This window comes from Macaca nemestrina, chromosome 1, assembly GCF_043159975.1.
Source record: "Macaca nemestrina isolate mMacNem1 chromosome 1, mMacNem.hap1, whole genome shotgun sequence".
Classification (NCBI taxonomy): domain Eukaryota; kingdom Metazoa; phylum Chordata; class Mammalia; order Primates; family Cercopithecidae; genus Macaca; species Macaca nemestrina.
In genome coordinates, this window is record NC_092125.1 from 5822164 (window position 1) to 5846790 (window position 24627).

A 24627-nucleotide genomic window follows, 5' to 3' on the forward strand; every position below is an offset into this window, starting at 1 on the left:
CAATTTTAGCCAATGATTGGCAAAAAGCATACAGCATACAAATCAAAATAAATCAAGGCACTAAAATTAAGCAACATTTTTCTGGAAGAGACAGGATCAATTAAACTTTTGTTTTAATAGTACAATCAGTGTGGAGTATGTGGCGTGGAATTATAATGACTGACACTGTCTTGTTTTGACTAACACTGTCTGTGAACACACAACTCAAAAGTGAAAGAAACTACATAATGCTCTGACTGAACAAATCAAACTGTCTATTTTCAAAGTGCATTTTACTTTCAAATTAAAGGTAAAGAGTTACTGGCCAACTCAGTCTGCAGAATAGTGCCAATGTGATGAAAGATGGCAATTTTTAGCCAAGTTGCCAGCTGTGGTCAATGCCTTGTATTAGTGAATTTTAACAGCAGTTGTGAGAACTTGAAGAATGCAAAGGATTAAACATCACTCTAGATTGGGTTGGGGGAGGTGGGGAAATCATACAAATGCTAAAAATGTTCGAAGCTGCAAAGATTAAATAAAGGAACATATCAATTTGGAGCCACTGAATTACATCCAGCTGCGACAGTGAATTAAGAACCGATTAATGGCTAAAGCTTTTCTCCAGTTTGGATGCTGAAGCAAACTCATTAGGCTTTTAGAGTAGCTATAATGTGTGTACTGTGGGAACTGTTCAATGCTATTCAGGAGACTCTAACTGTAAGCTCAGAGCATTTCCCGCAGAGCTTCTGATGCTATTTTCTTTATATGACATGTGTGCCTGAAAACCCAGCCAAAAACAAGCCCTTTGTTTTTCTACTTTGTTGTGGTCTCTCTCAGCTTTACGTTTCTTGAACACAGGTAAATAAACTCATAATCCAGATGGTGCAACAGATGTGAGAGCAGCACTCTGAAATCAACAGACAGTGGGCAATACTTTCCATTTTCTCTTTTAAACGCTAACTAATATGTAATTCGGAATCTCCGGTGTAGTTAGCATCTGCTCCCTTCGGCCAGCCAAAGGTTACAGGTGTTCCTGATGTCATTTCACAGTAAGGCGTGGGCCTGGCTTGTGAGCGAGTGCCCAGGCTCTAATCTTTCCCTACCACCTACCAGTTTTGTCATGCTGGGCCTCCATTTGCTGTATCTTCTGTGTCAGCTCCTGCTCTCTTTGCTGGGCCTGAAGGGCTTGGGCCTTTGCTTCCTTGCTAAAGCTCTGCTGAATGCTATCTTTTTCTTGTCTGCAAAACAGAGAGGAGACATACAGAAATTTGATCTGCAGATGCACAAACCCCCATCATGTCCCCTATAGACCAGAGAGAGCTGATAGGTAGTAAATTGTTAAGCCTAAGAAGACAATGACCTTTCTATTGATCCTCCCCCACTTTAGAGGGAAAATCCAAACAACCTTCCATACAATGTTAAATATGTGTCATGAATGCAAATGGACTACAGTATGCAGTGTCAAAAAATCATAACAACTAAATAACGGTACTTTGTAACTTTAAAACACAAACCTTTTTTCTCTAACATTCTTAATGTTTTACACTACCAATGAATCTTTCATCTTCTGAGTGGTCAATATTTCCAAGAGATACTGGAACTCTAGGAACAGCATGATTCGATCCTTAAACAAAACTTAAATTCTTAAAACTAAGCTTTGTAGACCACTTCTGTTTTCACTCGAAACTTAAAATGGAATCTTAAACATAATGCAGGAGCCTCTATCTAGAGGCGAGTAAATGATTCTGCAGTGCCACATGCATGTTTTCACTAAATATCTTCACACATCAGGCCATATAATGTGAATATAAATACGAATATGAATATGAATAACTTCCCCCAGCACTTCATAAGAAAATCCCTCGTGGGTCACAGTGAAAGAAATTGCAGGATGAAAAGCTTCTGTAGTCAGACAACATCCCATCGTACTGTGATAGGACACTGACCTATCCCACTGGGTCAATAACCAAGCACAGTGGCTCCAAAGAGAGAAACTTCCTAAACAATTAGAATCTGGGGAATGCAAAGGACTTCAATGCTGGCAGCACCGTGGATACTGACAGTGTGTGTGTGCATGTACATGTCCCGCCCCCCGCACACACACACACGCACACACACACATATTAGGATGGTTCTTCAAACTCTAAATATGGGGTAAGTGATATGAGGGTTTCCTTCAATTAACTGACTTAGTTATTTCTAACTCCTGATCTCCTTGTGGGCATTTCTCATCCATGCTGCTTTAGTTTACTAATTGAGATATTTACTGCTTAGCCTTTGCCAAACTAAAAATAAACAATTCCATAAAGCTATCACTACTAGTCTATGTACCGCTGTGGAACTTCAATTCACTGGCTTCTAATTATAAAGCAACATAAGGAAAGCCTGTATTAAAATTGGTCAATGCATGTGGTAATGTTGTAGTGTAAAATTCTGGAATGAAAATACACCCACACCTCACTCAAATGGAATCATCGGGGGTCCATGCTAAATGTGAAATAAGGTCCTGTCTGGTACTTCTAATAACACCTCCTCCCCCCGGGATGTGGTCCACGGTCTTACGTCGCACTCAGTTCCAAACTAGTATATACAACAAATGGACAGTCAGACTAGGCTACGTTTTGCCTCCCCAGTCACACCATGTATTTTCTGGTCATGGATCCCTGCATATGTCTCTTCCTCTTCCCGGAAAGCTCCGCCACCTGCCCACTCAATCCCCCTGTAAGATGTATACATACCACTACCCCCTTCAGGCCTAGCTCAAAATTCTTCCCCTCTCCTTCCTCCCTCCTGAATTAACTATTCTTCCCGCAATGACCTCAATATATGTTGTGTACAATGTACAAAGATAGTATGTATCACACTTTAGTTATTGTTTTACATGCCTACTTCCTTTGTCATCTTTGTCTCTATACCCTCGGCCCAGCTCAGTGCTTGGCACACAGAAAGTGGGCAGTGAATATTTCAGGATTGGATGTTGTGATACTCTTGTCATAGGGGAAAGGAAGGCTGCTATCTTTATGTGTAGCTGGAGAATCTGCTTAAGTCTTACATGAGGAGGCAAAAACTTTTCAGACATGTTAGAAAAAGGTGCTTGGAAGAGAATGGTTCTAATGGCTCAGCCAGTTGGAGACCATGCTGCTAAAGTAATCAGCTTTAAAAAAGCCCTGTGGACTCTAACCATCCCCAGGTCAGACCCCCCGCTGGGGCAGGAGACAGAGATAGAAACCTGGGGCTCTGCAACCCCTAACAATTGGGTGACATAAATGCATTCTCCAACACCAATACTCATCTGGGAGTGAGAGGGGCACTACTAATAATTATATGAGGATAATAGTCATAACTGAAACTACCCATCACAAACTGGTACTTACAGTTCCCCAGTGTAAAGGGGTTGTCAATCTCACCATCAGTTTTCAGAATAGGCTGCCTAATCACCGATATTCTAAATTGACTATAGGCCAGGCGCGGTGGCTCACATCTGTGATCTCAGCATTTTGGGAGGCCGAGGCGGGTGGATCACTTAAGGCCAGGAGTTAGAGATCAACCTGGCCAACAGGGCAAAACCCTATCTCTACTAAAAATACAAAAATTAGCTGGGAGTGGTGGTGCACGCCTGTAATCCCAGCTACTTGGGAGGCTGAGGCCGTAGAATCACTTGAACCTGAGAGGTGGAGGATGCAGGGAGCAGAGATTGTGCCACTGTACTCCAGCCTGGGTGATAGAGTGAGATTCTGTCTCAAAATAAATAAATAAAAATAAAAAATAAATTGACTATAGAAAAGAACTGTCATAATTGCAGTCCTTTCTATAAAATAAAACAAGTTAACAGACTTCTACAAACAAATGTTGAGTTACACATCAACTGATGTTTCTTGAATCCTTCCCCAACTTTCCCTCTATTTGGGAAACTATACATTATGTTTCATTGCCTAGAAACATGATACAGTCTTGCTTTCCAACCTCCTTTCCCCTTCCACTTTCCTATGTTGCCTTCTCTCCCCTCTTGCAGGTTCTTTCTGACTTGGTAGGCTTTTTATAAATTCCCAGAATGTTAGAACTAAAAGGGAACCTCAAATGTGTTTCATCAAACCCTCTCAATTTACAGTTGGAAAAAAAAAAAAACCTACTAAAAAATCCCCAAGGGTCACAAAGAATTTGAAGTCTGCTTATAGGTTGTACAGCGAATGATTTAAAGGCAGAGGTAGGATTAAAATATTTTTATCTAGGGAAACCTATTTTATAATACTCTGGAGCTCGGGTATGCAATCTTTTGGCTTCCCTGGGTCACACTGGGAGAATTGTCTTGGGCCACACATAAAATACACTGAAACTAACAGTAATGATTGCTGATGAGCTGAAAAAAAGAAAAGAAAAGAAAAGAAAAGAAAAGAAAAGAGCATTACACACACACAAAATCTCATAATGTTTTAAGGAAGTTTACAGTTTGTATGGGGCTTCATGCAAAGCTGTCCTGGGCCGCCAGCTGGACAGCTTACTCAGCTTGCGGCCTCGATGGTTTTGAATGCGGCCCAACACAAATTCATAAACTTCCTTAAAACATTATGAGATTTATGCACGGGCCTTTTTGTTTTTTTCCTTTTTAGCGCATCAGCTGCCATTAGTGTTAATGTCTTTTATGTGTGGCCCACAATGCTTCCTCTTCCAGTGTGGCCCAGGAAAGCCAAAAGATTGGCCACACCTGCTCGAGAGGTAATACAATAATGGATTCAAAAAATTGTCAAAAGCACTTAGGCATTCAGGGAACGACTAGAGAAGAACGTAAATCAATGCATTAAAGAGGTATCATACCTCTCTTATGTGAAAGGCACTCTGCTAGGCACCGGGTCAAACAAAGAAGACATGCTCCTTGCCCCTAGCAGGGAGTTCAACGTGGCCAAAGAGAAAGTAGATGGTAAAATACTTGGTAAGAAAGGTACAAGGGGGAAAATTTACCAAAGCATAACAAAATGCGAGTCAAATCCAGCTGGGTGTGAGAGCCTGGTGAAGGAGAGTCAAGCCAGTCTCTCCAATTGGTTTGCTGTAATTCCCACTCAAAACACTGAGTAAAAAAGAATTTCTTGTTAGTTATGGAGCTGAAATATTTATTCACAATCACTCAAAACCAGAAACAACTTAAATGTCCATCAACTGTTTAACGGATAAACTGTGGTATAGTCTTACCATGGCTAGGAAGAGTAGAAATAAAAAGGAACAATGCTACATACAGCACTTGGTTGAACCTCAAAAGTAGTACACGTAGTTTAAAAAGCCAGACACCAAAGACATATATTATGATGTCATTCACAGGCCATTCAAGAAAAGTAAACACTAAGGGACAGAAAGTAGATCCGTGTTGCCAGGATTTGGAAGTAGGAGAGGGGTACCAGGGAGCAAAAGGGCACAAGGACACGTTTTAGGTTGATACAAATGTTCTTCTACGTTATGACTATGATCTTTCCACAATTCTATATATTTGTCAAACCATCTTTACCTGCACAGTTAGAAATTGGTGATATTTTATTATACTTAAATTTACCCCAATAAAGCCGATTTTTAAAAGGAGCAAATCAGTGGCTCACACCTGTAATCCCAGCACTTTGGGAAGCTGAGGCAGGTGGATCACTTGAGCGTTGAGCCCAGGAGTTCAAGACAAGCCTGGGCACCTGGTGCAATCCCATCTCTACAAAAAAATGTACAAAAATTAGCCAAATGTGGCGTTGTGTGCCTGTAATGCCAGCTCTCAAGAAGCTGATACAGAAGGATCACCTGAGCCCAGGGAGGTAGAGGTTACAGTGAGCCATAACTGCACCACTGCACTCTAGCCTGGGTGACAGAGTGAGACCCTGTCTCAAAAAATTAATTAATTAATTAATTAATTAAAGGAGCAAATGATCTAGAATAGGAACATCCACCTTTATTCTCCAAGTTATTCACATCACCTGCAATCCAGGCATGTGTGGGCCATGTCAATGTTTTCTTCACAAAAATTCAGAATTAAAAGGAGTGAACAAGGACTGGCTAGGCCTCAAATACAGACTACATATACATGGAGGCATAGTCACTCGTTTTTACCAATTATAGTTCTGGTTGATTGCATTTTCTGAAAATAGTCACAATGATATTTACCATCCCATTTTTTAGAAATGGGACTGAAGCATTAACCTTATATTTTTGATACTCAACTTCTTCATATCATTTATTATTTTAAATCTTGCAATTTAAAAAATGTTCATGTCACAGAGCAAAAATGATTTGTTAAACAGATTTTTTAAAGTATATTTTCTAATGACGTTAAATTTAGCTCAACAATGACCCTGGGACAGAAACAATGAAAGGCTCAAGTCTGGGAACAAGGACTGGGTAGTTGTGGGGTTGGGGCACCAATCCCACCTTCCATGTTCCTATTCACCTTTTTACTGATGTCTAAAGTTCCAGTGTGAGACATACAACTCTTTTGGTTAAAAGGTGTTTCCCTTTTAAGATAAAATATTGAGCTTTGTGATAGTAGCATCTAGGTATAAAAAACTTGTGAGAATTTATAACATGCTTATTGGCTGAAAATCATTAAGGAATACAGACAGAAGGGGCAGGGAGGTGCTGGGTACTGATGTGAGTTTAGACAGAAAATGTACATTTGTCCCAGTATTGGTGCTATTAGCTTTGATAGCTTGATTAACATCACTGGTGTACCAGATGATATTCAATGACTGGCCTCCAGGGGGACAGGAAATCCCTCTTTTGTAGTATTTACCAATTTTCAGTGTAGACACTTCCACCATGCTCTATTTTAAGCTACCGAAGTGACATCCCTGAATACCAAGTTGGGAAGAAATACACATAACTGGCTCTCATGAGCTGGTACAAGTCAGACTCAGCAAAACAGTAGTTAGGTGAGCTCTCGCAGGCTTCTCTACCGTAAAGTTATGTTTCCTCTTTGTATCAGGTTGGTGCAAAAGTAATTACCTTCAATGGCAAAAATCACAATTACTTTTGCTCCAACCTAATAAGTAAGAGGTAATTTGTTGGGAGATGCCGAGACTACGCAAACATCCTATTCTTCAGCGAGCTCTCACCTAATAGTTTTACATCCAAAAGTGACTTTTTTGCTCCATCATTCTTTCTCTATTTTTTAGTTAACATTGTAGTATAAGAAAGAGCTTTCCCTTCTCTATCATTTATTAATTCATTAATATCAGCATGAAGTCATGGGTTCATATCATATTCAGTGGGTTATAATCCATTATGATGATTATTTTTATGCTCAATTTATCCTGAATTTTGCCAGTGGGAACCCTTTCAAGGTGGTTCCTATGTGACATATCTCTATTATTCTTGTGACTTTCTACCTCCACAAAATGTTGCAGGATTGTCTTGTAATGTCCTTGTACCAGTCTTGGAATCAGCATTTGAACAAGCAGCTCTTTTTGTGCCTTTAATGGAGAATGGTATTTAGAAACCAGGATCTGTCACTAGGTGGTGCTCATTGCTACTGCAAAATCATTGCTTCTAGGTCACCTTGGTGGACTAAGTCTGGATATGAATATACATATAAGTTGATAAATGTGAATATAAATATAAATGTTTATCTGTATCCTATATGAATATATGCATACACATTCATACTGGTCTTTCCAATTACAAGCCAACAACATACACAGAACCTTATCTCCCTTTTTTCCATAATTGTGATTTTTTCCTCAGTAGTAAGAAACTTGGTTCCTATTATCCTCAACATACTTATCTGTTTGTTCAAACTTGGAATACACAGAAAGTAGTTTCAAAATTAATAATCTATGGAAAGCAAATCTACCAGCAACTAGAATTAAATATTTGCTTATAGTTTTGTTTTGTTTTGCCTTGTTTTTTAAACAAATGTATAGGTACTTTTTGAGTTTATTCTCTTTGTGCTCTGGGAAGATGGCACCTTGAGAGGCAATGGAGTACAGCCAAAACTCACAGAGCTAGAGGGTCAGAGTATGGCATCCACCACCTTATCACCTGTGTGACTATAGACAAATAACTTTCATCCTTTAATCCTGGGGTTCTTCATTCAAGCAGAACAAAAAATCCAACCTTAAAGGACTAATCATTTTAAGACGCTACCAATTACTAATGTTTACACATAAGCTAAGGTCCTTACATGCATTCTTTTATGTAATCCTCATACCAACCATAGAAAGTAGGTTCTCTTAGTATCTTCACTTTATAGGTAAGAAAATGGGGGCCTAGAGAGGTTATACAGTATGTTCATGTTCTTTAGTTCTTAAAGGTTATATCAGGAAATCCAGGGCTCTCTGACTCCACGGTGAATCACTATGCTTCAATCTCTTCTTTTATCAGGGATGTAGAGAAATGAGAGAAGGGTGAAAGGATAACAAGTTTCTATTTCAATTATCTCTATGGGAGTGTGCCATTTAATAGCCATATTATCCATCTTAACAGCCAAATCCCAAGCAACTAGTTCTCCTTCTTCTTTCCCTGCTGTCCTCTAAGCTATTAGATTACTTTCTCCTACAATGACACCATCAATTAGTTGTGTCCTTCTTAAAGACATATATTCAGCTTTGCAAAAACATTGAAAGGTACCACAAACACATCTCCTGCCTCAAGTGGCCACAGACTCTAGAAAAGATGAGACGTGTGCATCAATCTGGAATGTGCATCAAAATTGAGTCCATGGAGAACAGGAACCTTCGTTTTGCTCACTAATTTATCCCCAGAATCCGGAATAGTGCCTGGTATACAGTTGTGTGGTCAATGAACATTTGATGAATGAATAAACAAACGAATGAATGATCAACTACTAAAAGACGCAAAGTACTAAGTATCCTCACAGGGGTAAATATCACCCTGTCTCCTGACTACAGTCAGAGAATGTGATAAGATAATCCCTATTTTTGCCAAGAATTTATTATTATTATTATCGGCAATAAAACAAAACAAAAACAATAATAAAATTGGTAGACAGCATGATGTCTTCCATGTTTGAGAAGAACCCAAAATTCTATGCTTATTTACAGCTAACAGGGGCTATATTCTCTTATTTGAGCAAATGTAGAACTACTGAGAAGAAACAGAAAGGAAAACACAGGAATGAGATTCTGGAATCTCTACTTCCTTAAGTATGCAAAAGACTTAATGGCATCATACATATTTCCTGGAGTAAATTACTTCTATTTTCTTCACTGCAAAGTATGTCAGAACTTCAAGCACAATGTTGAAAGATGAGTTATCAGATCAGAGAATGAGTCATGTCTAGGGAAGAAAGCAGAAACAGAAAGGAGGTCAACTTCTTTCAAGGGAATATACACAAAAGGAAGGAAATATTTAACAGAAACATCTCTAAAAATAATTTTCCCTCCAAAAATGTTCTTCCAGTATCTCCAAAATAATATGAAAACTTACCTTCAAGGCAAAAGACAGTACAGTAGACTAGCTATTGCCTGTTTCTATTACATATGCACAATCCCATTTACTTTTAAAACAAAACCGCAGACTCTTACTATCAACTCCAGTTACTATCGCATCATCCTTTGCATGTCTGTACTTTCTATTTTAAAAGGCACATTCAAATGCATCAACCTCGCTATTCTTCATAACATCTCTATGGGGCAGGGAGATGGAACAGATATTCCTGTTTGATAGATAAAGCGTCTCAAACTCAGGGAATTAAGAGATTTTTCTCAAAGCCATGCAGTATTAGTAGCAAAGCTGGAATCCAATTCTGTCTTCTCACTCCAAGTCCAGTGTTCTTCCCATTCCATGGCACTGCCTCACATGGGGTTTGTTTAGTCAAACAGTGGAATGCGCATCCATTCAACAAATACTTAAGCAACTACTTTGTGCCAAGCACAAAAGTATGGGGATGCATCAGTGTGCAAGATGTAGACCACGGCCCCAAAGAGTCTATGGTCTAGTGAACAAAATAAACAAGTTTTGGGGGGAAAAAACAACTCATGGTATAGTAAATATTAAAGTAGGGCTAAATTCCTACCATTATACAGGTGGAAAGGATAGGAAGTGGGGAGTGGCTGGGGACCGGGAGGAAGGATTTCAGGAAACTTAAAAAAAATCAGAAGCTTAAAATATGAGTAGTAACCTGCTATACAAAGAACATAAAGAAGATTATTACAAGTGAAGTGGACAGTTTGTGCAAAGACTCAGGGTGGAGAGAGAACCAGGCGCTCCGAGAATGCTGCGAACGGTTTTGACATGGCTGGATGCTGGAGGATATATGCTGTGGGGCCGCAGTGCGCAGTTGGTGGAGGGGAAATTACTGAAGAAAGACGAGACTTGGAGATGTAGGCAGGAGCCAGAACATGAAGCTATTTTTAAGGCCCTCGTCCTGAGGGAAACAGGGAGCCAATGTAGGGTTTTAAGCAGTGGAGTGTTGTGATCACACTCATGCTTTAGAAAGATCACTCTGGCTGCAGTGTGGGGAACAGATGGGGAAGGGACAACATTAGAATCAGGGAAAGCACTTATTACTACAGCAATAGTAAGAGCAATTTCTATAATGGTTTCTTTAGATACGGTAGATACCACAGGTAGATACTGAGACTGAACAGCCTCAGTGCATTTGATAATGCACACTTCATTACTTCTCAGTCTTCAAATGTTTTCAATAGCTCAGGGTGCCCGATGCATTAAGTGATTGCATGGGGCAAAGATCCTGAGAGAGTAAAGCGCCACCATATCCTACTGTACAACACTCGGTGCCCGATTAAATGATAAGGACAAATACGCTACTACCTAAAATAAATTTGATCATGATTTTGCCTTTGTATCTTCATATTTTCAAAAATTCATGTTTTCCATTTCAATTTGTCTGTATGAACTAATGACTTTGATGCATTCTTGGCTTTCATCTCTGAAAAATATCACTTGATCTACAAATTCCCAGTAACTAAGCCCTCTGATGAGTAACTTCAAATCAGGTATCAGCAGGATCAATATGCATTCTAGTGGCATTTCTATAATATGTCAATGGAAATTCACTATTATCAAATTGTAGCATAATTAATTGAAAAGTTTCTATTCTATTCTTAAAATGTTTTGCAAATTAATTTCTAGGACATCTTATTAAATGGGGAACATGTTGGCTCCCTTGTGGCTATAAAATTTATTCAGAAATATGTATAATAGTAAGAATTATATTTATATATTTGTATTATATTTTATCTCATGAGTATGACAGAGTCATGCATCATTTATCTAGAATGTTGAGCATATGTTCCACATACGAGAATTTTCCAGGTATTAGATCCATAGAATTCTGACCATTTGCAGTAGAAATATGTCTAAAATGTGTTAATTATGTCTCTGTTTTCTTAAGGAAACTATACCAAATACAATAAGCTCTCCTTAATAAACAACGTTCACAATTTAAAACAAGGTGGGCCTACGTACTGTCACTATTCCTTCTGCTAGCGAGCGCCTATGGATCATTGCTCATTGCCAGATCTTTAAGTGCTTAATAGAGTGGCTAGAAACAGAAGGCACTCAATAATATTCATTGCAAGAAAGGTCTCAGATGTTATTCTAAAGAACCAAAAGCATACTGGTCTTCTTATAATTTTTTATTGGTTGGTTTGCTGTGATTTGCTGCCATGCTTTTTGTTTTGTTTTTAATTTTTTCCCTTTTTGCTTTTTAACATCTAGAAGTATGTCATGATAGTTCCACAGATGCTGCACAGACAAGTGCAAGGGCTTTGTGATCGTTACTTGCTTCTTAAAAGCACTTTTAAATGTATGCCTCAATTTACAGCTATATTTCAAACTAGCCAGAAGTCTAAGTTTGGGCCAGGCGTGCTGGCTAACACTGGTAATCCCAACACTTTGGGAGGCCAAGGCGGGCAGATCACCTGAGATCAGGAGTTCCAGACCAGCCTGGCCAACATGGTGAAACCACATCTCTACTAAAAATACAAAAAGTAGCCAGGTGTGGTGTGCGTGTCTGTAATCCCAGTTACTCAGGAGGCTGAGACAGGGGAATCGCTTGAATCTGGGAGGCGGAGGTTGCGGTGAGCCAAGATTGTGCCACTGTACTCCAGCCTGGGAGACAGAGTAAGACTCTGTCTCAGAACGAAAAGAAAAAGAAGTCTAAGTTTGAGTAAGTGGGGAACTTCCGTAATAAAGATAGTAGAATTTTCATTATTGCTGAGACGGTGTGCCTTTGGTCAAACATCCAACATGCATGTATACAGAAATTACAGCTGTATTCTATGGACTAGTAACCTTGACTTGGCAACAAGACCACTGTAGTCCATTTTTAAAGTTTGATTGAGAACTCTGTAACCTCTCCATCTTTGCACACAATTCTAGAGGTAAAAAGCACTATATTTACAGAAGAAAAAAACCAACCCGAGCCCAAATTTTCTGATTCCTACTCCACTATTCTCACTCTTCTAAATAAGAAAATTCTTGTTCTTGATACAATAATTAAGTCACTTTCTTCAACAAAACATTTTGACTTTTAGTCATTTTATGATTTAACATTATTTCTATTTGACTTTGTAGTACTTGCTTGAAACTATTCTTATCTACATCCTTAATTATTTCCTCTGCTTCAATAACCTGTATCTGCTGGATCTTTCTCTTCCTCTAGCCATTTCTTAGTATTCATCCTCAGCATTCCTGTAGCTACAGAGCTGCCCTTTCTATTCCTGGAGACCTGCTTCTTCCAGCCTTCTAAATCTATCTTCAAACTAATTTCCACAAGGTAGCCTGCCCTGAGTATATTCAAACCAGAGGACTTTGTGCTCTGAGAAAATAAGTATAAGCAACTGAAATCCTAAAATACCCCTAAAAACAACAGGATACTTTCAGCCTTTATCCCTTCGCATGTAAGCTCCACTGCCAGCAGGGCACCTGTACATAAGGAGGCAGAAGTTTAGAGAACAGGCTTTGGTGTCTGCTAGACTTACCATCAAAGTCACAGTTCCTCCATTTACTAGCTGTGTGCCCTAAGTCAGTGGTTCCCAACCTTTTTGGCACCAATGACTGGTTTTGTGGAAAATAATTTTTCCATGGACCAGAGTGGGGGTGTGGGGATGATTCAACTGCATTCCATTTATTGTGTGCTTTATTTCTATTATTATTACACTGTAACATATAATGAAATAATTATAGCACTCACCATAATGTAGAATCAGTGGGAGCCTTGAGCTCGTTTTCCTGCAACTAGACAGTTCCATCGGGGGTGATGGGAGACAGTGACGGATCATCAGGCATTAGATTCTCATAAGGAGCGCACAACCTAGATCCCTCAAATGCGCAGTTTACAATAGGGTTAGTGCCCCAACCGGAATTCAGTGCTGCTGCTCTGACAGGAGGTGGAGCTCAGGTGGCCCCAGGTTGGGAACTCCTGCTCTAAGGAAGTCACATAACCTACGACTCAGTTTTCTTGAATGAAAAATAAGGTTAGTAACAGCACCTCTCCTCATAGGACTATGAGGATATTACGTATAAAATACTGTTAGTACAGCACGGACATATAGTAAGTTAAAAAATAGTAATAGTACTTATTATTATTGTCATCCTTACTATTTCCTAGAAGATGACTACTCAAACTGGAACAATCAATATAATTATCTCAAAGACAGCCATGAGGAAAGAATAAAAATTTTCCTTGATTTACTGACATAAGCTCCACAGTGGGAGGCAGCATAGGCCAGCACTGCACACACAGGGCTGGGCTCCAGCCCGGGCTCCCCCGTGTGCTAGGTGTGTCACGTCAAGGCGGACCCTCATCTCAGTCTAAGCCTCACTTTTCTCATTAAACAAATGATATTATCAGGATTATGTGAGAAGTTCCACATAAGGCAACTGGCAATGTCCAGCCCAGATCACCATTTGAAAGGTTCCTAAACTGTCTAAATCCAGTTAACAGATTAACAACAGATTGTTAATCCTAGTTAACAATTAAATCTAGCTATTTAATTGTCGAATTTATTTTCAACAACTCTTCAACATATAAAGGCAAAGACGGGACAGTAAGATATAGAAGAACTTATTATAATGTGATGCTTGTACATTTAATCGTTCATCTGCTCTTCAAGTAATGGCCAGTAAGCGGTAGCTTCCTCTGTCTTCCTCCTCCTCCGCAAAGTGGCAGTTCTTCAGAAAAAGACTAATCAATATGAGTACTGGCTACTGCCTCCAAAATTCAAGAAAAAGATGGCATAATTTTCTTGTTTTAATAAAATGGTTCCTATTTTTGTAGAAACAATTCAGGGTTTAAGCTCATGGGAATCTAACTGCATCTCTGATGGGCATCGTGGGAAAGCTGGAAAAGTGAGAAACAAAAGTGTAAGGTTGTGACATCTGGAGTGGCAGCCACTGGCCACGTGGGGCTAGTAAGCACTTGAAATATGGCTAGGTCGGATCAAGACATGCTGTAAGTGCAAAATACACAAAGGGGTGTGAAGACTTAGGAAAAAAATTTAAAATATGTCATTAATAATATGTTATATAAATCACATGTTGAAATAATACTATTTTCTATACATTGGGTTAAATAAACTATGTTATTAAAATTAATTTCACCTGTTTCCTTTTGCTTTTTTGTTTTTTTTTTAATTGAGACAGAGTTTTGCCTGTTGCCCAGCTCACTGCAACCTCTGCCTCCTGGGTTCATGCAATTCTCCTGTCTCAGCCTCCTGAGTAGCTGTGACTACAGTTGTGCGCCATCATGCCTGGCTAATTTTTTTGTATTTTTAGCAGAGACAAGGTTTCCGCACGTTGGCCAGGCTGGTCTCGAACTCCTGACCTCAAATGATCTGCCCGCCTCAGCCTCCTAAAGTCTTGGAATTACAGCTGTGAGCCACTGCGCCTGGCCCCCTTTTACTTTTTAAAATGTGGTTATTTGAAAATTTTAAATGACATGTGTAGTTTACATTTTGTGGCTCCCTCTGTATTTCTATTGGACAGCACTGGTCCGAGTGCCACTCCTTTGTCTACCACCCTATAGCAAAGCAGCATTTTAAATCCTGATTCCACAAATAAAAATAACCAGGTGCCCAAAACTACTAAACATAAGTGCCTCATGAAGATATCAAAACTCATAATTTTCAAAAACTATTAAAATGACCCTTTTTAACCTTGATAAATTTCTCATTTAATTCAGCCACTCACCTATTATTTGAAAGGAGAAACAAAGGAGAAGAATTCTGATAGAACACTAAGAACAACAGAAGCTGAAGTAGTCACCATAATATACCAAAACGATCCTTGTTTTTTTTTTTTTTTTTTTTTTTTTTGCAAATCTGATTTGGTTTGAAGCAACTCCCAAAATACATATTCACATTTAAAATTAAATTACAAAGCATTATGAAAAAGTTAATCCATACAGCCAAGCTGGCAAATTATTTTAAAAATGTTCGGTTATGTACCTGGGTCGCAGACTCCTTCCTAATAAGTGAATGTAAATAAAATTGGAAAATCTTCATCATTGGATAGTCTTTCTATAATTTTTAAATGGCGAATAGATTCTCTGAAATGTTTCCCCGTGGATTTCTTTACTCAATCTCTAGGAATCATCCTTGTATCATTCATTACTTGTTTCTAGTAAGAAACGACTAGTTTCAAAGTTCATCGAGAGGACCTTGCAGTCGTATTAGCCTGTCAATCAATGTGTCAGCCAGTTTAGGAAGCTATCCCACTGCCTGGGGAGTTAATCTGTTGCCTTTGTAGTTTTCGCTTATTCCCAAACATTTTCTGCACCTTGAGGAATACAAATAAGCCAGTGAATGGTTTCAAACTTTTATAAAAATTGCTGGAGTTGATTTGTTGAAGGAAATGTAATTTGAGAACCCAGAGAGTGGGGGGTGGGGGGGGGTGGGAAAGCTAGGACCACACATAGTAAGTCTTCATGAGAATCACAATTCCAGTTGTTATCGTTACAAGACGGTTATTTATAGAAAACCTCACCAGTAGAAACTGCTTGACATAATTATAATTTATAGGCACCTCCAAGTGTATTTACAGAAAAATTAGCACATTATGAGTGCTAAACTTCTCGACTTCCAGAGCTTACTGCCCATGAGTTGCTCTATTTCTTCCTAACACAGGAAAGAATACACATAAAAGGGAGGAATACTGCCATATCGTGGGTTGAAGGAAAATAAAATCTAGTGCAGAGTCTGACTTCGGGGCCCATACTTCAAATCTGTGCCAATAATTCCTGGCAGGAGATTGTCTAAAACGTTTATACAGGAGAGCAACCACAATACCATCCTATTCTATGAAATCTCATTCAAAGAGTCATGCTTTAAAAGGCGTCTGACTTCAATGAACTGACTGGCAATCTAGTTATGTAATTGTCAAATTTGTTTTCTAGAATAAACACATAATTTAAAATAAATAGAATTATCACATAAAGGCAAAGTTGGGACAGTAAGATATGGAAGAACTTGGAACATGACTCTGGCACAGCTGTCTGGCTACTCTTGAAGTCTGGTCAAAGATGCTTCCCCACCCCACACTCCCATTTTAGAGAAATGACTAAACGAAAATTGAAAGTTACCAACCTATCTACTCTTTCCATGAGCCATCTGTGTTCTAATGAAAGTGAAGTTGCGGGGCAGGGTGGGATGGAGTAGGGTGTTGCAGAGATACAATAACGAATAATGATGAGATACAATAACGATGATACAATACTGATGAGATACAATAACGAATAACCCCGTATGATAGTTTGCAGCAGTCCTACTACAAATTAATTCAGTTCAATTTTTCCCCAAGTGTATTCCTAAAAACCTGATTCCTGGAAGATGTGTGGAGATTTGATAGAAAAACTTCCGTAAGTCATATAAATTTGGGAAACCCTGAAACCTAAATTCCTTTCTAAGAGACTCACAGTGTGCACTAACATATTAAAAGTGCTGAGAAGCCCTTACTGTCAAGAAACCTGGTTTAGCCTGTTGAATACAACTTTCCAAAAGGAACTGGAGACAGAAGTTATTTTTCACAACATCCACCATCAGAGGCAATATAGTGTAACGGATAAAATCATAGGTGGGAGCCTAACTGCCTCGGCTTAAGTCCCTACTGCACCACTTAGTAGCACTGTGACCTGGGTCAAGGTACTAACCTCTGAATACCTCAGTTTTCTTATCGGTCAAGTGGGGTTTATGGCAGAATCTACCTGGAAGGGTTATGTGGGGATTAAGTGAGTTAGGGTATAGAATGTGCCTATCACAGGGTAAGCGCATGTATGCGGGAGGTTATCTTCACTACCCCTCCCAGAAGTAGTTCCAAGAAGCAGGGTAACTGGGTGCCATGGCTGACGCCTGCAATCCCAGCACTTTGGGAGGCTGAGGCGGGTGATCACTTGAGCCCAGTCAGGAGCTTGAGATCAGCCTGGCCAATATGGTGAAATCTCGTCTCCACTAAAATCACAAAAATTAGCCGAGTGTGACAGTGCATGCCTGTAATCCCAACTACTCGGGAGGGAGAGGCAGGAGAATCACTTGAACCCGGGAGGCGGAGGTTGCAGTAAACTGAGATCGCGCCACGGCACTCCAGCCTGGGCAACAGAGTGAGACTCCAGCAAAAAAAAAAAAAGGTTCCAAGAAGTGAACTTGGTAATTACTGTTTGCAAGCTAAAGAACCTTTGTGTTTTGTTTGTTTCAAGAACCAGTAACCGTGTGCCAAAATCCAAAATTAATTTCTTTTTCCTTTCCAAAACAGGCTGTGAAAGTCTTGCACTGAAGGATTTTAATGGGGTTTCTCAGACAAGTCATATCATCAATGAGAACAAAGAAGTATAACGTGGGATGCAGGAAGAGCACTAGACTCAGTGAAAGGAAATTCACTCCACTTTTTGCTGTCACTCACCCACGGTTGGTACTAGGCAAATCACTTAGCTTCTCTCAATGTTCTCACACATTATAAGTGTTGGGCTAGATGGGAGTTTCATTAATTCATTTAAGATGATCATGAGTCACAGAAAGTTTATAACTTTATATACTATTTTCTAGATTTTACACACACACACACGTATGTGTACATGTAATTACATACACCTTGTCTGGTAGGTTGTAAGATACTTGTAAAAAAGGATCATGGACTCTTTATTTGGAAAATTTACATAATGCCTAGTGTAGCTAGAACAGAACATGTGCTCAATAAATGTTGACTGAACACCTGTTTAACAGCAATCAACTTGTTATCCCTTCATTCAAGAAAATTAAAGACTCGTACCACATAAGACACTTTACTAGGCACAACTAAATTTACATATTTCTGGGAAGCTATTGGTTCTACCTGTAAGATGTTTGCAATTTAATTTGTGATACGACTGTCAAATGATGACACTGATTGTTGCAGTTTCTTTTTACTGACTTTCAGTTTGAATCCCATAGTTCAGGTGAGTTTTATGTTACTATTTTACAAAGCAGCACCATGCTGGTAGCATTATTATATAAATAAATTTGGTAATTATGATGGAAGAGATGGAAAAATCAGTATACTATAACCAAAGCAAGGCTACTCCATCAATTTTACATAAAATTTTAGATTAATAAGAAGTTATTAGATAATTAATATGAAGTTATTAGATAAGAAGTTATTAATAAGAAGAATTCCTTAACAAGTGGGAGAAAAAAGTACATTTTGCAGGTGATTTTAAAATACAGGTCATCAACTTCCATTTACTAGAAGAAATCACTTACCATTTTTCCTTCAAAATATAGTTGTATATTGCCTCATCCAGATTTAAAAAAAAAAAAGACCAAAATTGATGATCTTGATATACAGCATAGGAGTAAATCAACATCTTCTATAACTGCTAATCTAATTTCAGTTCTTTGTATTTACCGACAAAAGCATGCCACAGATCACAGACATTCTCTGTAAACTCAAAACATCCCAAAACATCCAGCCTTAATCAAACATAACCTATTTGATCCGGCCAGTTCTGAAACAAGGCATGTCAATACAGTACTCATTTGCTTTGTGTCTTTAATCTCTGTGAACAGTGTGCAGAAACTTTTGTGGATTATTTACGAGACCTTTAAAACCTCAAAATAATTGTGCATTTTCATCATGTTCCCTGGTGATAGCTTCTTAATAGCTCCTCCTCTATTGGCGTCTCTTTGTCAGAAATGTAATGTAGTAAAATTTTCAAGGAAAACTGTGGTAGACAAGAGCCCGCATAAGTGGTATGTACGAATTGGCCACACAGAGTATTAGCAGGGATATCTTTGGTTTGCAGAGGAGAAAGTTACATTTTAATCGGTCTTAGAAAACAAGAAAGTCCTCATTTCTTGCTTCACTGTATGTATACTGTTCTTTTTGTAAATCGTACTTGGGTTTGCAGGTGTCTGCCCAAAGGCAGGTCACTGAAAGTCAATGAAAATCAGGTCAACCTCAGCAGCAGAAATTCACCTGCAGATTGTGGCAGGCAAATGTGTATTTTAAAGAGCATTATTCCTACTGAAACAATCAAACCGGACTTAACAAAATGAACAGAGATCCAAAACAACAAAAGCAACCAACAGCATCTATTCTAACACTGCAAATTTCTTAGATATTACAGATGTCACCCAACAGTGCATGCATTTGCTTCCCATATGTGAACAAAACTGAGGCATCACAAGATAAATTTGAATGGAACGTTAACCTTCACTTTAAATTTTTTTCTTTCCTAGCTGACGACACAATTTTAGTATTATCATAATGGAGCTTCTGGCTGGAAAAAATTAAATTAATGGATGGATTTTAAAAAGCTTAGAAACTTAAAAAAAATAAACAACTTTCAAATATCTATACTTGATGGTGTCAAGAGCCAAGATGAATGTATTTCAATTGCAACTTCCAAACTAAACTCACAAATTACTACCATTATGCTAAGTGTTAGCTACCCCACTGTGCAGTTTTGCTTTGTGAATTTTTACCTTCCTCTATGAACACTTTTAGCCACTGATCGCACAGCCTTTCAATGTTTTCTGCCTTTTCCTTTAAATAAACTGGCTCTGGCTCCTTCCATCTGGTTCCCCTTCCGTCAGCAACCCTGCACCTGTTCACACCTCCTCTCCTGTTGGATTCCACTGAACATTTCCTCCTCTGCCAGGGCTATTCTGGCACTCGCAACCTTTCTGTCATTCAATCCATCTGTCAGAAGTGAACTTTGTTTACCGCAAGCTTCTGCTTTCTTCTTCAAGAAGCAAAGCCCCTCAAGGTCATTGTCAAATGAACTGTCGGCATGGATTTAAATCCTCTACTGCTAACCAGCAGAAGATGAAGTTCTGTTGTGTAATGTACTTGTGAAAATTACTTTTGGGTTCAGGAAGACAATAATTTGGAGTCAAAGTAGTAAGACATGGTGTTTTAATGATCATTTGTAAAACCAGACAGCTGATAAGTATTTTCTTCATGTGTGTCTGCACTTCTCATTATATTGAATGTGAACTATATGTATAAGAAGCAAAATAAAAGTTTTAAAGTGAAATCAAAATATCATAAACAAGTTTACACTATGTAAAAATTGCATCATACTAGATAGCATTAACTTGAGGAATAAATATTTTCACTAATGAATTAGCCAAGGGAGAGAGTATTCCAATTAAGAAATTTTACACTGAAAGGCTTAAAATGTACAAATATGTACCATTTCAATTATAAGCTATATATTAACACACAGCTCCATTACTGCTTTGAAAAACTTAACCCATAATATACAAATCAATTCATGTATATTATAAATTCCATCATTTAAAAAACAAAGTTCCATTTCAATAAAGTTTAAATATATGCTGCCAAACAAACACATAATCTATCTAAAGAAATAGAAGTTGTATCAATAGTCTAGTTCTGTGAAAAAAATAAACTCATAGAAATTAGGTGAAAATTACACTCTCAATTGAATTTATTTTGTGGCAACGATAGCTATCAAGTATTTACTCTCCCTTCATAAATTAGACACGAAATCACTCAATGTTGAATTATTTACTAGTATTTTAGATATCATATTCTTTAGGAAAAGGGCAAACCAATGACTCAATTCAAATTTCTTATCAGAAAATGGAAGATCATTTTTTAGGAGAAAATACATGGCAAAAAGTAACACCGTTATAAATGTGAACTTAAATGTGAACCTAAATGGCACTTCATTCACAAGGCTGCTTTTATATTTTGAAAGATTATCCTAAGATTTAATCTTATGGCAGATGCTTGTATCAAGTAAAATCAAACAAGTCTGTAAAATTTTCTAAATTTTTAGAAAAAATAAAAATTAAATATTTTTTATTGATATAAAATTGAATGTCAATTTTATTAACAAAAGCAATGGAGAAAACATGGAATTTAAAATTTAAATCTTAAAGTTCTGATTAAACATTTATAATTTATAAAAAGGATTTTATCAAAGCAGTTTTTCAGACATATTTTTAAAAATTGTGAGGCTAAATTAAAACCAAAACCAAAACCAAAAGGATAGGTTAAAATCTAAGTACTGAGACATGCTTCTTAGCTATAATTTCAATTTTATTGCTGACTTTCAAAATACCCAGTGTCATATAAATCATTCTCATGTAACATACAATGTAATTTAATATATGGATTTTATACTCAAAATATGAATTCTAGGGGGTGTTTTCTTCTTCATCTTCCTAAAACATCATTTCTAAATAATTTCTCTTCATGTGGAGGAAATTTCAAAAATATTGCTTAAGTTTACCCAGCAGGTTTGTTAAAGCTTTTCTGGATATTTTTTCCTTTAGTGTAATCTGTGCTTGACAGTAGTTTGGTCACCTGGATCCCTGCTTCTGAATAGCATTGAAAGAATCCTGGTAATTTGATCACTTCCATGGTCTGATTTGCTATATAAAAGAAAGAAGCATTTGCAAGATGCTAGTTTAATAGAGGCTGCTTAAATCACCGTGAAGGAACTCTTCACTCTAAGTAAACTGCGTTTCAAAAACACACTAGTAGCCTTCTTTTGGATAATTTGTACGATACGAACATAAACAAATGAAAAACAATCAGTTTTAACATCACTTCCAGTCACACACAGACGCATAAATGCGATACACACATACACTTTTCTCTTCCATAAACACGCAAGAAAAAGAAAAGGGAAACGAAATCATTACTTTTATAAATGGACTGATTTAGGAATTCAGAGAATATTGTTAATATTTACCTGCTTAATGCGTAATTGCTTATCTTATCTTTCAAACAGAAAAACTAGGAAAAAGTTTAGATAGTTTGATACTAACACCGGAAACACAAATTTTACAGGGGAAAAAAAAAAAAAAGAAAAAGAGGCATTGAAGCAATGTTGCCAGGTTACACTACCGAAGAGTAGAGCCGTTTCTAAGGGCACTGCTAGGTGAAGACGAAGAGCTGATGTCACTCACATTCTTTAATATCAGTTTTCCTAAAACAGCATATGGACGTAGGATGGAAGGTAAAATATTTAAACTCCTTAATAAAGAACTGACCTTAATTTATTTACATTCTGAATGAGACTTGCAGTTCCGCTTTTCTAAGAACTGCAAATGATGAAAATACTGTAATTATCTCTGGTTTATTTTTTTTCTGCCTATATATTTATGAAGTCTTTTAACAACAGAGGATATTCATTTTTCCACCCCCTTCCTCAATTACCTTAAGGCAAGACCTTCTTTCAGATGTGGAAATATTTTCAGGGCTGCAGGACAAAGAACTGGGATATTTTCATAGAGTTGATCAAGGGGGAAAATGGATTTGCGAGATTCTGTTAAGAGTAAGAAGAGACTAAATGACAACTTTAAATCTGCCACAATCATTTACTAATGTGCTGCTATATCAAATAAGTCTAATTTTTTGACAGCACCAAATTAGATTTATTGCAGAAACTGCTGCATAAATAGCATATGGCTATGTTATACCACCTATTTCAAATCCTGTAAGGTTCCCCTCCCCCTCCCAAATGACTGAATTGAGCCAAGCTATAAACCTTCTGTAGAAAAAGAAATAGACAAGTTCAAAGGCAGATGTAGGAGATCTGCATTTCTTTGTTAAAGTCATCATTTTAATAAAATGTCCCAACTCTATACTTCAAGAACCATGACTCCTTAATAAGTTATCAAATTTTAACAGGTCAGTTTTCTCTTTTATTTGCAGAATGATTTGGTTTGATTTTTGTTTTAAGGTTTTTGGCTCTGAATTATGCTTATATTTTGATGTTCAACTGACAGTTACATGGGGGAAAAAAGAAGGGCAAGTGACTGAATCAAACACAGCTTAAATGAGCTTATGAAAAATTATTAAGTAGGAATGCATGTATCACATGGTTCTTTTTAGTTTTTCATTTTGTGAAAGACATATGTGGTAGAAAGCATATCAAAAAACCTTTTCTAATTTTAACTATAGCTTTGATACTGCAAACTCTTTGATGCATAAAATGTATAAAGTGATCATTCCATGTGCCACACTGTCTACGTTAGATTGGCAGAACCATACAAACAGCAAAAATCAAGGTTCCATGGTAGCTGGGACTGAAAACTCACAGGACAAATTCAGAGATGGACAATTCTTCCTTTCTCAGTCACTACCCCAATGCCCACCCCCACCCTCCAAGTTTGACACAGTTCAACTCAATTTTCCTTTTTGAACAAAGTTTCCGTTCTTCTGTAGATGGGAAAGACATTGCAAGGTCTTATCTCAGACCAATGGGCACACCACTGCAAACATCATGGCACTCGGCTACCCCGCAGACTCCCTCGCTGTGGTCAGTCTTCCCAGCTGCCCTATCTGTTACTGTCTGATTAGTTCTGCTAAGGAGCCCCTCCCCTGCCAGCTTTCGGTGCCATCTGTTCTACACAAGATGGCTGCTGCCCAGCAACCTAACACTGCCCTCCTACCTGGCACCCGGCTACCATCCTTACCCCAAAGTGCTAACACAGGTTCTCACTGCTGGCAGAGTCAGGATTTCATTACTACTACTTTGACAAGTGCAGGGTTGTTTGTAATTTCTCTTTTATCCTGATTTTGATTGTACAACCACCTCCCACTGATTCAGTTTGCTTCAGTTTTGTTGCTCACAGATTTTACTCTCCACATTAATCTCCCTCTGGCATGTTACTGCATCTGTTCCCTTTTTTATTATTAATTTTCAAATTCCCACCATTTTTGACAAAAAGGAGGTAATCTACACTCTGTTTCTGCCCATTTCATTTTCTTTAATTTGGAAGATAAGTATGAAAGCATGCCAAAGAAGTTAATTCTCCGTTAACAGTTTATTTTCTGGCATCCCTCAGCCTTTGTATATGAAAAACAGATAGGAATAAATGTTGACTGAATCACAACAACATAGTCGCAACCATTCCTGCATTTAATGAAAAGCAAACATATGAAACAGCATCTAAAAAGTTTATTAGTTACATGAGTTGTCTCATGCTGCCATTCTTTTTCCCACTTTTAACAGATAATTCTTTGTGCAAATCAGTTTGAGTGCAGGATCTGAATTGGGGTTCCTCCACAGTTCTGACTTGGTCTCGATGTTCACTGTAGATGGATTTTATCATTCCTTAATATCATTACCATCTTTCCTCAAACCAAACATCGTTAACTAATTCAATAGTGAATGATTCCGAATAAATGCCTGACTTCAGAAATAGGTTAAGAATAGAGAGCTGCCATCAGTGCCACAAAGCAGAA

At 37.9% G+C, this 24627-nt stretch overlaps 1 protein-coding gene across 23 annotated transcripts in view; it reads right to left on the reverse strand.

Annotated features, from left to right (window-relative positions):
* LOC105474671 (SHH signaling and ciliogenesis regulator SDCCAG8) overlaps window positions 1–24627 on the reverse strand; it is a 253094-nt gene that overhangs the window by 93169 nt on the left and 135298 nt on the right. For 22 of the 23 annotated variants that reach the window (XR_011607733.1, XR_011607735.1, XR_011607744.1 and 19 more), the window contains one exon: window positions 1090–1217. The exons of the other annotated variant lie outside the window; for it this stretch is intronic. Coding sequence is in view for 16 of the 22 variants with exons in the window: in XM_071069480.1 (XP_070925581.1) it covers window positions 1090–1217 (128 nt within the window). In the remaining 6 variants the exon portion in view is untranslated. The remainder of the gene's footprint in view (window positions 1–1089; window positions 1218–24627) is intronic. 23 annotated transcript variants of the gene reach the window in all.